The following is a 16924-nucleotide window of genomic DNA, read 5'->3' on the forward strand; positions in this document are numbered from 1 at the left end:
AAAGAACGACCTGGAAGTGGTGTACGCAGCAACAGTGTCAGCTATACGATGCTATAATGAGAATATCAACAAAAGGGCGGAGAAGAAAATACTGGTGATGTTATATTACACGCACAGAGATCGTACCAGTCACGTGCAGACGGTCTATGTGTCATGATTTGGTCTCATTCGGTTTTGTATTTTTTCAGAGTTTAGTTTTTATTGTTTTCTCATTCTTGCACCAATCGCAGGGAATAAAACCTCACCACCCTCCTCTCACTTGCTCGAGGTGATTTCTCCTGATTATATATCCTGCTATGTTCTCACATCAGCTCACTCAGACCTTCTGTGGAAAAATTGGGGGCCGTCAGGAGAAAGTCCTGATAAAGTCCACATGGACGTAAATATCATGCCCTGAAACAGCAGTCTGTTTAGGACTTAAAAGACACAGACGAGACGCTCTGTTTCAAGCTGAGGGAGGATTAGTCCTAGGTTTGTCACTTCAAATTACACCTTTACTATTTGACCCATTGTTTATATAAAACCATGTTTATTAAGAGTGTGCTTTTTGAAGGACATTTAAAAATGTGTACATTATTCCAAGTTGCATTTTCAAACTCATAATGTATAAAAAAGACTCCAGAGTAATAACCATTAGGAAAGATTATGAGCTTACATCTAAATATGCTAAATAATTATATGTAGCAGCTGGTGAACCAGTAGATTTACTTTGGGATGTATTTGGGGGTCCTGGTGCCCAGGTTGGGAACCAGTTCAGTTTATAATAAATGTTTACAGGGAATCTCTGAAGTACTTCAGCTATTGACTTTTCAGCATGAGTCTGGTTCTGCTCGAGGTTTCTGCTAAACGTTGTTTAGTGCTCATGATGGATTAATGTTGGGTCTCTGTAAATAATACAACAGAGAAGGGTCTTTTTCCTGCTCTTTTTTGTAAAGTGTCTGCAGATAACATTTGATATGAATTGTAACGATACAAATTCAAATTGTTTGATTGATGGAGTTTGCTGTAACCTAAAGAGCGTTTTTCATAGATTTATTTCTGTAATAGTTAAGAAGATCATTTGAAAATCAATTGTAAATCATAGTGATGTTTGGCCTGCTTGTTCAAATGTTTAACCCGTTGAAAAGTAGGATTAAACGTACTAAAGAATATCATTGAAATTGTAGCCTGTTTACATGTTTCTATCGCTTTTTACGTAACTCTCCTTGTTCGTTTGTTTGGTGATGGTCAGATTGAAAGTTTGTTCAAACACAGACGACACCAAAGACAGGTCTAATAACGTCATAGTCTACTTACATAAATTACAGTTCCGTTGAAAAGGCAGCTGGGGTTTATGTTCTTGGTGAAGTGCTGCACATCATGGCTCCGTCATTGTCCGTGCAGGAGGTCCCGCTTATATTAAACGCTGTGGTTCTGACAAAGTGTCTTGCAGCGTGCAGGCGGTGCATTAAGGTTCCTGCTGCTCGCTTGGATGTGACTCTATGGTGAGACAAGCCTTGGAAATGGGAATGCATGTTTTATGTGTTGTCTTAGGAACCAGCCTCTCCAGCGCGTCGGTGGATGAAACTCCACCCACGAGCAGAGGAGACCGGCTGGAGCTCAGCAGCAGACAGGCAGCCTGACAGGAGGGTCGGACTGTGTTGTTGTCAGGAGAACAGAGATGACATGATGCATATCAGACGATTATTTTTGATTTAATGTATTCGGAAAAAAAGGAAAAGAAAAGTCTTCATTATAGAGCAAACATATTAGTGCATAATGAAGTGGAGTCAACGCGTTTTGTGCTGATCAGAAGTTCTCTGGATACAGCACAGAGGTGGGAGTGTTTTAAACAATGTGGAGCTCAGGCCCAGAGCATAAACTCCCACTCAGTCAGTGAAATGAATAGACTCGAACAACAAGGCTCACAAATAACAGACAAATGGGCCCTCGGCGGAGAATGGAGAAATGAGCAGAGGAACAATACAAGCGAATTCAGGCTACTGGGCTGCAGCTCTATGATACTGTATATCACAAGTGAAGCTTCTGGTGGAGGATTGTCATTTAGATGCTTTGGTGTATTTTATTGTAACATTGCTTAAGGGCAGAAAAAAACGGGTCATCTATTTTTTTTTTTTTGAGCCACAGGAGGTTGAAGTGCACCACTATACCTGTTCTTAAAAAGCAGTGGCGTGTCCAGAGCAGAGGGGTGGCGAGACCCCCAAAATCCCAAACTGATCTGAACCTAAAACTCTTCTGGCTGTGTTGCAACAGGCTGCTGTAGTTGTCTTAACATGTCAGTGTAATGTATTTTCTCCTGTTAGTACTCTCACTTCTAAATAATTACTGTGCACATCTGTTTCATTAAGCAGGTTCTTAGGGAAGGAATAAGTCCAGGAAGAACTTGCAAAGCACTCACTAGCGATGTTTGGGTTGAATGTATTTTAGCAAAGTAGACGTGTGCAAGGCTTTGCATGCAGTTTCCTGAGTACTTGAAATTGTGATTTCTTTTTGTGATCTTCTTTTTTGAGTCCTGGGAAGGGGTAAGTAAATGCTCTTTATTCACGTTTGTGCACACAAACTTCTGGCCACCCCCGCACAAGTAAGTGCCCCAGTTGGGCCCCCCAAAGTCCCAAAAGTGTGGGAACACCCCCTGTCCATCAGACTCAGTTAGCGACCAGCTGGTTAAAACTGTGGAGTATTTACAGTGAGAGCCAGATTTACCCCTGAGGCCAAAATAAAAGACTCATCACACCTGATGCTGAGGGGGCTCCTGTACCTACTAGATGCTTCAGTTGCTGCCTGTGTGCTAACTCATTGGACATCTCTGCTTGATCCTGCTATAATATGTCAAGTCAAGTACATTTTAATTTAATGCTTTTAAGTGTGGATGATCTGATGTGCTCCTCTTATCAGTCTTCTCCCTGTGATTCAGAATAGTGATATGTTGTTCGCTGCTAACAGAGAAGAAAAGCACTTGCAGTCCTCAGCTGAGGTTTGTTTTCTGTGGAACATTGTTGAGTTGTGAAGCTGCCGTAGGTGTCGCAGGATTTTTGCTGTGAGGCTGCAATCTGCTGATTCTCAGCCACATCGGTGAATCACGAAGCAGCAGCCGTCCATTTCAGAGCCCACTCACTGGCTCTGCTGCCAGAATGAGCCCGAGGGGCAGCCCATTAAACAGAATCTAATGCTATTAGCTTCCAGTCAATCTAGTTCACCATCATCTCATCTGGTTATTTAATATGCAACAGGCTGCTTTAGATATCAGAAATCAGCAAAATGACTCCATCTGGTTTTAAGATTATAGTTCTGTTTTTATAAAACCTCCTAACTATTGTTAACCAACAGTGTAGGACTAGTTTATAGCTTTAATTTGTATTTATTATCACCATTCTTACAGCTTCTGAACACCACAATCATTCCATGTGTATTTTAAGTTTGGTTTAATTCTCATGTTCCCCATTGCCTAAAATTTTAATTTATTCAAATACTTAATTAAAGTAGTTTGACACAAGTGTTTTGGAAGGTGATAGGAAGACAAACTCAGCAGATGATGTTTTTTCAGAGGTGAGCATTTATTTACAGTGATCATCCCAACACGTGTTAACTTCATAAAACAACAAAAGTTCAAAGAAAAATCTGATAAATTAACACATAGCTAAATCAGATCAAAGCCTGTGTTAAAGGCACCACGTCCTCACCTCTTCCCCCGCAGGAACAAATGTCTCCTCATTTTATAGACTGCCCCATTAACAAAATGGCCGCACCTGGGTTAAGAACAACTCACATAGGGAGTTTCACTTTCCTCTTACTGCAAAGAAATACAAATAAACCCTTTAAACCTTTAACATCAGATCATTTACTCAACTAAATGAACTTCAAATACTTCAATTATATTTGACCTGTAACTTACATAAGAAAGAAATGATAAGACAGAAAACATTTCTCAGAGAACAAAACCCCTTTCAGATGGTCTGCCCCAGTGATGTCAGCGATGACATCATCAACCCTATAAATACCCAGGAAGTGCTGGGCCAGCCCCTTTAGCTGCATGGGACCACATGGAGAACTGGAGAACAGAACAAACAAAAGTAAGTATGGATAACAGACAAACAATGATATATTGTTATTCCAGAAACTAAATAAAAATGACTGAACTAAATCAAGACTGTGTGTTTGCTTTAAGTTGATTTATACTTTGATGTGACCTGTAACTTAATGCTAACACAAACAAACCCGGGATAGTAAATGCTGCAATGTTACACAAGCAAAAAATACATTATAGCAAAATACATGACTGTAAAGAATAAAGTGATTTGATATTAAAATAAGATTTAAGGGACAAGTGGTGAATAAGGAAAGATTATCTCACCCACTTTGTCACACTTTATTTAAAGGTCCAATCTATAAGATATCTACTGAATGAAATGATAAAGGTATCTTACTATATGATCAGACATTAAGGAAACATGCTATGTTGAAGTGCTGTCTTCTCTGACAACAATGCAGCAGCCAGTATGTCCTCCTTCTAACTTTAGATTCTGCTCCTGAATGCTCTGGATTTGTTTGGACCAGAGAAGGTAGGCGGTTTTAAGGCACCCCCACATGGCTGTTTTGGACGTCCCTCAGTTTGCCAGATATGAGAGCAGTTATCAGGTCAACAGGTGTTGCAGCGATGGAAGCAGCAAGAGAAGTGGTTCAGATAGAAGTGATTGTACCCGACCTAAAAAGCCTCTGCATGTTTCTAATAAGCTCCACGAGCAGAAACGTGATCAAACTAGGATCAATATTGGAGAAGCTTTTTGAAAAATGGAGAGAGGTTAGAACACAGAAAGGTTTACAGAACAATGCAGAGCTGGATAAACACTGAAGCTTCAGTGTCCACCACATGGTGACCTGTGTGAGCATCGTCTCTAGAGAGGAGGGGGGGAGAGACAGCTCTCTACAATGTTTAGAATCTGGACTGCAGTACCCATTTTAAACACTAGGTGTTAGAGTTACATACTGCTCCTTTAAGTACTGCTATACATCAGTAAGTTCCCAGCTCAGTATTCTCATTGGGCGAGAGGCACTCCATGAGTACTGAAAGTACAACATCACTTTTTATTATGTGTTTCACTCCGTCAGGTGTTCTGAATATACCGTAAAACTTCAAATAAAAGCTCATTCAAATTTAAGGCCCAGTAGATTTTCCTAGCCTGGTGTTGGTGCACGTTTTGATCCAACATATATTAACAAGGTTGTCTCCCTCTCTCCCCCACAGTCCAGCAGCTTGGTATGGTTGGGCTGTTAAAGCAAAGATCAAAACAAATAAGTGATTTGTGATTTAATTTGTTTATTCATATCCTAATGTAGTACAAAGGTAAATATTCTCTCTCTAGTGTAAATTTAATATTTTTAAAGTCTGTCCCATATTTATTGTGTATGAATTTTTTAGAAAATGATTAAAGGTCCATCTAGTATGGACGGCTGTTCCAAATAAAGGCATAAACTGAAGTAAGGGGGGGCAGTAGCTCAGTCCGTAGGGACTTGTGTTGGGAACCGGAGGTACCCACAACGGCTAAGGCTCGCTCCCTGCCTAACAGCCTCCCTCTGACATCTCTCCACTAATGCATGTCCACAGGTCCTGTTTGTCCATGTGTGTATTTTGGGCTTATGTGTGTGTGAAGCATGTCTCTCAATAACAGAATGTAAACCAGAATGTCCCTCAGGGATTATTAAAGTATGTAAAATAAAATATATATGAAAAAAAGCCCAGGCTTTAAATCAAAGTTTTACAGTATTTTACAGCAAACAGTGTTAAGTCCTAATTAATCATGTACACTCTTATTTCACTGTTTGCATGATAACAAAAAAATATAAACAACAATGAAAACATCAAAATAAATGTATAATTCAAGGTAGCTGGTTAGTGGTAACCATGGAGACAAACAAACGAACAAGAGTGCAGGAAGATGTTTGTGTTACTTGGAAACAACAGCTGATCAAAGTCGTGTTAATGGTCTAATAATGATGTAGTTTCTGTTTCTGCAGGTGCTGCTAGTACAAAGTAAGATCATACTTGATGTCATGATGTTGTTCTGAATGTCAGCACGCTGATCATCTGTAGCACTTATCCTGCAGCATCATGCCTACGACCAAATTAGGAAGGTGCTCATGCTTTGCTGTTATGTGATTTTGTTTTAATGCCGTATGAAATGCTTGTACTTACATATACTCACTCATTTCTTGATTAAGTACTGTCCGTCCCGTCCATGTAAACATGATGTAAACACAGCCCGACAACAGTACAGATGGCAGGACTCGATCTTCTCACTCGTTGTAGACAGTCATGACTCAGAGACATTTACAGAGGAGATATTTGGTTTCTGATATGTTTATGTGTAAAATGTTGCAAATTCTTCCTTTAAGTCTGAAATGAAACATGATGAACTCGACAAAAAATTAAATTGATGAAGATAAAAAAGGTTTGAAAAAGAGCAACACAGTTAGATTTTGACAAAAGAAGAAGAACTGTTGCATGAACAAACAGACGACCATCATACTCTTAGCCTGAAGAAGAAGAAGAGAGGAGTGTTTGGATAAGAACACATCAACAGTCAGACTTTGTGTTTGTTCCTTGTTTTCCTTTTAATTTGCAGAAGTTTGCTTTTTACAAAATCAACAAAGAGAGAACGCTTTTCAAGGCATAAATAAATACAAACTTTCCTTTTTTTTCATTTTTGTCCAAGACTTTGATTTTGTCTGGACAACAAAGAAGGCAACAGGTGATACAACAACATGATAAATTATCACTGCAAAACAAAAAGCCATAATCTATCTGCTTTAGGCACTGCATGTCCAGCATAAAGTACATCAGCACAACAAACTGTAAACTGCGTTTCATTGCATAGCACACACTGCCCCCTGCTGGTTGTTTGATGCAACAACAAACATGCATAAATAGAAAAGGCACAGTAACCTGAACAATAATACACTGCAGGTTATTCTAAACAGTCTACATTACATGAAGCTCTTTGTATCATATAGCAGCAGCGCAATTCAGCAAGTTGACTTTTTAATCTCCATATATTATTATTTTTTAAATTAAATAATAGAACCAAACCCATCAGACACTGACTGTAGTATAAATGCAATGGCAGAAAAAAAAGATGTTTCATACCATCTTTGGTTTAAACACATGATGTTATCTGCCTTTAGAGGAGACCTAAAGGAGATAACATGATATGACTCCCCAGCTCTTTGGATGAAGAAGTAAAAGCACCAGCAGTAGATATTTAGTTTTGAGTGCTGCCTGCTCCAAAATCAGGCTGGATTATATCAGCGACAAACATACTGACATAGGTTCTTGTGAGGCTGCAGCTACGAGGGACTTTAATCCTTATTATGATTGCATATGGCTTATTGGTTTGAGTCAAGGTAAATGCATTACACTTCCTTCTCTCTGCATATTTTGTTCTGATGTTACAACCTTCAGTTCAATAGCAACCTTCAAAAGCCGAGGTTCAAGGTGCTTCTGCAGGTGCATGTATTGATGGATGGGGTTCTAATCTGGATGTTTGTCCGAGGGCTGTTCCCCTCTCAGAATTAGGTCAGCCTCATCAGATTTGGCTGATTTAGCTTCTACTATGAATTTTTTTTTTTTTCAGTTTAGCTTCACAACAAATGTGTGTATGGAACAACTATGACTTTCAAGTTTAAAGATTGACAATCACACATACGGAACATTTCCAGCGGACCAGTCTCTAAAGACGTTTTCACAAATGCAATCCTGAAAATGTCCAGAAATTGTCAGACCCCTAGCCCTGTTCAGACTGATTATTATTATTTTTTTTTTTTGCAAAAGTGCCGTTACTAGTCTCAGCCTTCATCACGTCTTTGAACATTCATATTGATTCTGCGACGGCGTAATATCGGTGTCCCAGTCTGTGAATTCACATTCAGGGTTGCTGAAGCACGGCACAGTGAGAGCTCCACAGACACACACACAGTCAGACATGGACACACACACAGTCAGACATGGACACACACACACAGTCAGACATGGACACACACACAGTCAGACATGGACACACACACAGTCAGACATGGACACACAGTCAGACATGGACACACAGTCAGACATGGACACACACACAGTCAGACATGGACACACAGTCAGACATGGACACACAGTCAGACATGGACACAGTCAGACATGGACACAGTCAGACATGGACACAGTCAGACATGGACACACACACAGTCAGACATGGACACACAGTCAGACATGGACACACACACAGTCAGACATGGACACACACACAGTCAGACATGGACACACACACAGTCAGACATGGACACACAGTCAGACATGGACACACAGTCAGACATGGACACAGTCAGACATGGACACAGTCAGACATGGACACAGTCAGACATGGACACACACACAGTCAGACATGGACACACAGTCAGACATGGACACACACACAGTCAGACATGGACACACACACAGTCAGACATGGACACACACACAGTCAGACATGGACACACACACAGTCAGACATGAACACACACACAGCGCTGCGCTCCCCCACTGACTCCGCTAAAACCGTCTCTCACCTGTAACTCTTCTGTTCCTACCACCAAAGACGGTACAGAGGGGGGGATCACTTCCTCCCCCCATTACTCCTCCACAACATTCAGATTAAAGGCGTAAATATCTAAATAGTGCTACTGAAATCTTCCTGAGTTGGTTGTTCACATGTCTCTCACAGCAGGAGACTGTCCCTGTCTGTCTCAAAATTGAGAAAGAGAGGAGAAACAAAATATGTCGTGGGGGGGAGGGGTCTCAGGAGGCATGATATGTTGTAAATAGAAAGATGAAGAATTGGCAGACGAAGCAACAGAGTCCAACACTATGCTGAGAGTTTTTGGCTTCCACACATATGTGTAGTTCAACATCAACATGTTCATAAAGAGCGAGGTTTACTGGTGGACAGAGAACCGATCGCACGCCGTATGGTCTGCGCTCACAGGATTATAAACGCCGTCACCCCACCCAACTCGCTCACGCTGAATTTTCCTGACTATTTCCTCGATGTGCTCTCACATCAGCTCATCCCGACTTCATGAGAATAATTTACAAGTACAGTCAGAGTGAAGAATGCTGCTGTTTGCGTTCACACATACAGCTCACCTCATATTTCAGGAAGTTTTCAGGAGTTCAGGAGTGTTCATGTGTGAAAGCACCATCAGTGTTCAAAGACTCATCAGTGTTATTCTAACTAAAAACAGTGATCTTATTTCCTCTCTGCTTTCAATCTTTTCTTGTCACCACTTCCATTTTTTAGTCCTCTGCTTCAAGTAGAAACTTTAGGAATAAAGGGCACTTACATAACATTTTGAGACACGGTTTCTAAAGTTTATAGCCGGCCCTGTTCTTGCTATTTTTTTTATTTTTTATATTCAGTGTACAAATGGCAAGTCGACCCAGAGTCTCACTGTACAAGTGAAGTTTCTGAATCATGTCTTTGAGGGGGAGAAAAACTGGTTTGACGAGACCATTTCTAAACAAAGGCAAAGCCACCTTAATCCTGGAGCCAGATTCCTGACCTGGTTGTTGGACAGGTGAGTTTCAGGGCCAGACGTCAGTAACATTTCTCTTTTTTATGATATTTGAGTGTTGACTTAAGAATTACACAAAAGTCAACAAATCTTCTTCCTCCAATCACTTTCTTGTTTCTGCAACTTTTTATGATCCAAACCCTTTTTACATGTTAATTACAAAGCTGCTGCTTAAGGTCCACTACAACACATTACGTCATATTGTCTGTTTTACAAGTAGAGCAGAGTTCACTCTCTCTCTGATCCTTTTTCTCACAGTGTAATGTAGTGGCCTGGTTAAATTAGTCTTATCAAAATGAGAGACAAATACATCTCATTTATAAAGCATATCATTAAGGTACTGTTTAAAGCAGCAGATACAGTATGTTTAATTGTGATTGAAGGAAAAGCCCAGGAGAAACTCATCAATTTGACAAAGGCTGGATTCTCTAAAGGCAGACATGAAGGATAAAAATATCCTGAAACTGAAGCAGGTAGCCCACATTCATTTTATCATTTGCACCTGTGCTTTTCCTTCTGTGACACGTCAACATGTCCTCTGAGACAAAGACCGGTTTCTTTTGGTGAGTGGGAAAAGTGAAAAGGTTACCATTTGAATTTTTCTGAGTTACCAATCATCACCCAGCACCCCCGACCTAATGGCTGTGTCTCCAATGACTTTGTGTCCTTTACAAAAGGCTACTTGTGTCATTATTTTAAACTTTGTTTCAAGCTCTCATACGTGTTAATCTCCTCTTTCAGCAGCTAGAATGACCCTGGGAGAAGTCCTGCCAACTGTGCAGCAGTTGTGACGGATTAAAGCCGTTGGCGATGAGCAGTTTGTTAAAAGTGCACCTGTCGTACTCCAGATTCTGGATTTGGAACAGGTTCCTGAGGAAGAGCAGGCTGCGGGAGTACACGGGCCTGACACCCAGCACACGCAGACACAAACCCACATAGACGTCCTCCAGTGGGATCATCCCAACAAACCTGGATGCCCAGGAGATCCTGGCAGCCAGGTCTGCAGAGAACACATACCCGGCTCCAGAAACATAAGGCGGGAAGCTGTCCTCGGGGTACAGCTCCTCTGACACATACCACTTGCTGTTGATGTCCCGCCTTGGCTTGCCGTCCCATATCACTGAGCCGGTGATGAAGCCCTGCCTGGGAGAGCCCCCCAGGCGTCTCATGAGGTAGAACACATTCACAAAGATGTCGGCGTCCACTTTCATGGCATAGGAGACATTTGGACAGTGGGTCGCCAGCCAGTTCATCATCATCATAGTCTTGATTGTCAGGTTCTGATAACTGTCCTGGAAGTTCATCTGGATGATATCTACGTGTTTCCTGCTCTCCTCCTCCACCTCCTTCTGGCTCCTTGACCCCTGTCCCTCCTCAGGTAAGCCCACATAGAACAGGGTAAGGGTGTCCTGTCTTGGAGCACCCCATGTTTTTCTGATGGCTTCCCTTGCTGCAGCTTCCAGAGGTGCAACTGGTACCATAAACACCAGAAAGGGCTTTTTGTCTTTGCATACAGACGGCAGGTTGAGAAGATAGCGGTATGTTTCAGGGGATAGGACTCTGTACTCCTCCGCGGGGAGGGGACTTGGCCCTGCCGGATGTTTACTCTGTGTTACTCTGTCCACTAAGATCTGAACAGAGAGGACAAGCGCAATGAAAAAGCCGAGTAACTTCACTAACCTCCAGGAAGAAGTTATCCCCATTGCCTTAGCAAGTCCGCTTCACTCTGTGCTCCTGGAACAAGTCCGACATGAAACTGTAGAGTTGAGGAAATCCGGATCAAAGGAGGTCCGACTCTTTCTCATCACTGTTCTTATTGGATATCCCGGCTTGGTCTGCCGTGATTGGAGGCCGGGACACAAACAGCACCATCTGCTGGATGAGCGCAAGAAGTACAAATATATACAAATATAAATAGGTTGTTTTTTAGATTTATTTTTTAAATTATTCTGTTTTATTATTATGAAAAATATATAAATATAGATTGTTGTTGTTTTTTGTATTCATTGTCACAAAACAGTATTCAGATATGTTCATGCTTTTCAGAAGAAGTACACTTATAAACATATAATTATAGCCTAAATATAAATGTGCATTACTTTTACTAGGAATGTTTTCAATTTACTGTTTTGTTTTTCAGCTCGCTATTATGAAGAAGCCTAATTATTGTTATATCATTCTGTATAATCGGAACACCATTTTGCTTTATTGAGGAAAATAAATACAAATATAAACCATGATTGCAAAATGAACAATAGAGAGGTGGAGACAACAAACTGTGCGCCATTTCCTCCGTCACTTTAATTAGTTTGCCTTGATCATCCTAAAATATAAGAAACATGTGAGGGTCCATGACCTCTATGTTTGGGGTATTCATACATTTCAGCAACAATAGAAGATTGAGTGCCCCGGATGTGTAACAATATTTTTTCGAGGTCCAAAGACCATCCCCGATTTAACCTGGGACAGACTGTAGAGCAAAATGCCCCTCAGGGATAATAAAGTTTACCTTGAACATTGAACCTCATTGATATCAAGAGGTGACTCCATCACAAAGTAAAGAACAGAACATTGAACTGAACACATCTTTAGTCCTAATAATCTGAATGTTTCCATTCAGTGTTCATCCTGAAAGCCTGTGCCATTAAGGGAATCTAAACAAAGATGTATCTCTCATGTGGCTTATCTGTAAAATAGTTATCACAATAAACTGAACACACATGACACAATATGAGCCAGAGTACTTCAAACACTGATACTGATCACTCTTTGTAAAAGAGTAAATACATGTCACTAACACATATTGACCAGTGGGAACCAAACTGGAACCAGAATCCAGTGCAAATCGTCTGCTTTATTCCTATAAAAAAGGTTTAATCAATAGTATAAAATCAAAGAAGCACATATGATTATAAAATATATGACTATGATAGTAGTGATGTGGTGTTCATGATTTTGTGATGCAGGTGGAAACTAACTTTGAATAACATGTGTTTGCTGAGAAAGCCTTCAATCTCTGAAAGACCAATTTTATATCAGTCAGATGAGATTATAAAACAGAAGTGGAAACATTCATATTGAAAAAAATAGGTACTTGTGCAGCACTCCAGACATTATGCTGCTTCGGACTATCCAATGAGAACTGTGACGGGGAGGGGTCGGACATGTGAACCCTCATTTTATCACTCTCTGCCCAATTCCGCGATCCGCGTCGAGGACCGTCCGGATGGCGGCCGCTAGTCCCAGCAGCACGAACCAAGAAATGGATTTCTGGCATGGGGCGGTCAGGAGGGAGGTCCACAGCTGTGGGTATGATGTCATAGGAGCCTCGTTCTGATTGGTTGATTTCAGGAATAATTCAAACAGAACTCAGGACTTCAGATAACGAGACAGCAAAAAAAAGAAAAAGAGACAGTGTAAGATCTATGTTCAGAACCATCAACAAGGAATACAGATCATTTTAAGAAATAAAGTTTTTTATTTTCTCCCCAAAATTAACTCTCTGTTCACGTTACAATAAATTATTAACTATTAGTAATTCTTTAATCTGGCAAGATTTTATAACAAGGAATACAACTTTTTCTTTTCAGCTTTATTTACAAAATGTTAAATACATCAGGATTCAATGACAGGAACGAAGTTATAAGATCGAGGTACAACTGCTACAAATGAACATGTAGGCTATAGAAAACAATTCTAACAAAAATAAATAAATAATAAGAACATTTCAGAAAAAATTACAATTTAAGTATATCACAAAAAGCTTTGTTTTCAGGGCTTTAGGATTAGTGCAATAATGTAATGTCTCCAGGTAGGATGTGAAGTAGGACATAAAAACAATATTGCTGGGTTTCTGTTTAAATAATGTGCTTGTATGAATTTGGAATTATGCTAATAAAATAACAAGATTAATGATGTTCTTTTTTTGTAGAGGTAATTCATCATCAAAAAGACCAAACAATACATATTCACTTTTGAATCTAAGTTGAACGTCTCATTTTTGATTCAAAAAAAGGTTTAAATCAGTCCAAAAAATGTGACTTGAAGGACAGTCCCAAAAAAGGTGAGTTAACGTTTCATCTGCAACGTGACAAAATATACAAAGAGGGTCAATGCTTAGTCGATACTTACCAAGAGATGAATTCATTGGATAGCACAAAATCTTCAAAGACACTTCTCACACCTTAAACCAAAAATCTATGCCCCCAATTGCTTTACAAGTGAATACAACTTTGTAAATGATTCTTGTGCAGAGTGATGATATCACACATATTGGTTTTTTTGTGTGTGTGTTTTTTCATTTCTGTGTATAAATGTGTGTTTAGGAGAGGTGTCTCCTTTGTTTTTTCTTTCTTTTTAATTACTGATTGTGGACACATAAAAATGTCAATATTATTTGTTTTGTTTCTACTTTTGTTGTAAATGATGCAAAAACTAATAAAAACTTGAATTACAATTTTTTTTTTTTTTAAATGGCTGCTGCATTGTTGTCAGAGAAGCCAGCACTTCAAAATAGCATGTTTCCTCAAAGTCTGATGATACAGTAAGGTATTTTAAAAGCTTTTAAAATCATTAAAAACGGAACAAAAACACAAGTCTAAGTAGAGGCAGTCTCCTCATATTCAGGGAAATATGTGATGAACAAATCCAAAAAGGCATTATTAAGGAAGGAAGACCTGAAATAGAATAAAAGCTTTAAAACATGATTTCTATTTATTTTTTATTTTACAGGGACATTGCATATTAATAAACATTTCAGTAAATATGCCAGAGTTAGCCAAAAGACTAATTTTCATCTGTTGTCCCTGGCCAGATTTTATAAAAGGCTCCCTAAAAAAACAAAACAAATTCAAACATTGCTAAAAGCTACAAAAACAAGTATTAGTAAAAGCACGTATCCAATAACCTACTAAAGTAAATGTAACGTGCACACAACAAGACAACATGTAACACTATATACAATAAACACGTACAAATTACAAATTACACAAGGCCACATAAAAAACATTGAGTGCTGGCAGATGTGGTTATCAAATAGCCAGTGTTTCAGATTTGAACCAAATGAACGATATGTGTTGCTCTCTCTGATAACTGTTGGGATGTTGTTCCATTCACGTGAGGCTGTAACAGAAAAGGCCGACTGACTAAAAACACACTTCCTTAGAGGAATAATGCAGTCGCCTCTTGAGACACCCCTCATGAAGTGATATGTGTTTGTTCGTATGCTTACAAACTCTCTGAGTGGGGGAGGGGCCAAACCATGTGTGATTTTATAAAGGAGGCATGCATTTTTGTGTTTAATCATGTTCTCCCAGCTCAGGAGGTTGTATTTTTTGAGGATTGAACAGTGGTGGAATTGCTTTGGTTTTTTGTCTAAAACTTTTATTGTCTGTTTATACAAAGACTGTAGTGGTTTTAATGTGGCGTGACTTGCCTGAGACCAGCTTGTCAAACAGTAGGTCATATATGAGAAAATCATTGAATGCATGTACATCTTGGCTGCTTCAGTGGACATGGAGTTTCTGATAAATCTGAAGTTGGCAAGGTTAAATTGAATTTGTTTACAGACTTTTTTTTACATGTGCTTTAAAGTTCAGGTTGGAGTCAAGTATAATGCCAAGGTATTTGAATTCTTTTACAATCTGTAGTTTTTCTCCTGACACAAGTATATCTGGATCTATGTTTGAGTGATTTGTTTTAGTGAAGAACATACCAACAGTTTTAGACACATTAAGTTGGAGACAGCACTGATTAAGCCATGCTGTAATTTTGACCATTGCGGTTGTTAGTTTTGAAGCAACTTCTGCTTTTGTTAAACCATGCACATACAAAACTGTATCGTCAGCATACATGTGAATGTTAACCTCAGGACACACAGATGGCAGGTCATTTACATACAAGCAGAATAAAAGTGGGCCCAGTATAGATCCCTGTGGAACACCAGTGGACAAGCAGAGGGCGTCAGATTGATAATTAAGTATTCGCACACTTTGAGAGTGGTTGGAGAGATATGATTCTACCCATTTAAGTGCATCAGCAGAGAAATTAAAGGTGGATAACTTAGATAGAAGAACCCTGTGATTTACAGTGTCAAATGCTTTTCTGAGATCCAGAAAGACAGCACCAACAATGCCACGGTTATCTAGCAGTGATTTGATTTTTTCAATGAAGAAGCAATTAGCTGTCTCTGTTGAGTGGTTGGATCTGAATCCAAACTGCATTGGATGCAGGTGATAAGAGCTGTTGTTCAGGTGATGTATAATTTGCTCAGCTGCCCATTTCTCTGCAACTTTAGACATAATAGGAAGAATGCTGATGGGCCGATAATTGCAGGGTGAATGGGGATCACCAGATTTGTAAATTGGTGAAATAACGACAGATTTCCACACCCTTGGGAATTCACCCTGTGATATTGCGAGATTAATGATTTTGGTGATGGGTTTGGCTAATGCTGCACCAAGATTTTTAACCATTGTTGTGTCCATCCCAAAATATTTTTTTGCTTTTGATGGCTTGACGGATCTAATAATTTCTGTGATCTTTGATTCACTAACATTTATAAAATGGAAAGCTGGCTCTGTTTTGTTTGCCAAGCACAGATTAACCTGCTTAGCAGAGAAGCTCTGTGCAATAGTTGCTACAGAATCGACAAAAGTATAGATTAAGAGCTCCAGCTACTTCAGTTGGGTCCTTAGTCAGGTTTCCATTCAGGCAAAGTTCAATTTGTTTTCCTGCTTTGGTTTGTTGACCCAGGAGCTTTTTTAACTGACTCCATATTAATTTATGGACTCACTAATTATTGTCATAAAAAATCAGCCCTAGCCTTCCTCAACCCTGTTATCACCTTATTTCTTAACATGGCAAAATTAAATTTGTCGTGGAACAATCTGGTCTTAATGGCCATTTTCAGTGCCAGATCTTGCTCTTTCATCAGTTTTAAAATATCTGCATTTATCCAGGGAAGACTGTTCTTTTTATTCCTATACTTAAACTTACGAGAAAATTCTGTGATGACACTATGCACTTTACCTGAGAATATTTGACTGCCCTCCTGCAAGTTTTTTCCTAAGAGCAAATAATTCCAATTGACGCTATTTATAGTGTTTTAAAACATTCCTGCTTGTTGTTGTGATGTGATGATGTGTCTGTAAATTTAGTTAGTAGAAAGTTGTATGTGCTTCCTCTGTATGTAGGTCTACTTCTATGTCCCAATAAATGAATCAAATGTTAAGGTCTCCATTCTGACTTTAAATTAGTCCCTGAAACTTCAGCAGGAGGAGAAAATCCACAAAGCTGCTTTCTTTTGGTATTTCTACCAAAGGTCCTGTTACATATA

General features: G+C 39.5%; 2 protein-coding genes and 1 long non-coding RNA gene across 4 annotated transcripts in view; all 3 read right to left on the reverse strand.

Moving 5' to 3' along the window:
• The window catches only part of zgc:162952 (PKc_LIMK_like_unk domain-containing protein), a 33770-nt gene extending 32178 nt beyond the window's left edge, over positions 1-1592 (reverse strand). Inside the window, exon 1 of one of the 2 annotated variants that reach the window (XM_061037360.1) lies at positions 1297-1592. The gene's annotated coding sequence lies outside the window, so the exon portion shown is untranslated. The remainder of the gene's footprint in view (positions 1-1296) is intronic. The other variant, XM_061037361.1, reaches the window with a different exon arrangement.
• The window catches only part of LOC132973773 (uncharacterized), a 390261-nt gene that overhangs the window by 260608 nt on the left and 112729 nt on the right, over positions 1-16924 (reverse strand). The gene's annotated exons all lie outside the window — the stretch shown is intronic.
• Positions 8418-11358, reverse strand: LOC132973762 (beta-1,3-galactosyltransferase 2-like). Its single transcript, XM_061037351.1, has 2 exons — positions 10140-11358; positions 8418-8633 (listed from the first exon to the last, which is right to left on the reverse strand). The coding sequence occupies exon 1, from the start codon at positions 11289-11291 to the stop codon at positions 10326-10328; it is 966 nt and encodes a 321-aa protein (XP_060893334.1). The 5' UTR covers positions 11292-11358; the 3' UTR covers positions 8418-8633; positions 10140-10325.

Source organism: Labrus mixtus, chromosome 5 (assembly GCF_963584025.1).
Source record: "Labrus mixtus chromosome 5, fLabMix1.1, whole genome shotgun sequence".
NCBI lineage: Eukaryota > Metazoa > Chordata > Actinopteri > Labriformes > Labridae > Labrus > Labrus mixtus.

Coding starts and splice junctions, on each gene's coding strand:
- LOC132973762 (XM_061037351.1), bottom strand. CDS start 11,291: ATGGGGATAACTTCTTCCTGGAGGTTAGTGAAGTTACTCGGCTTTTTC.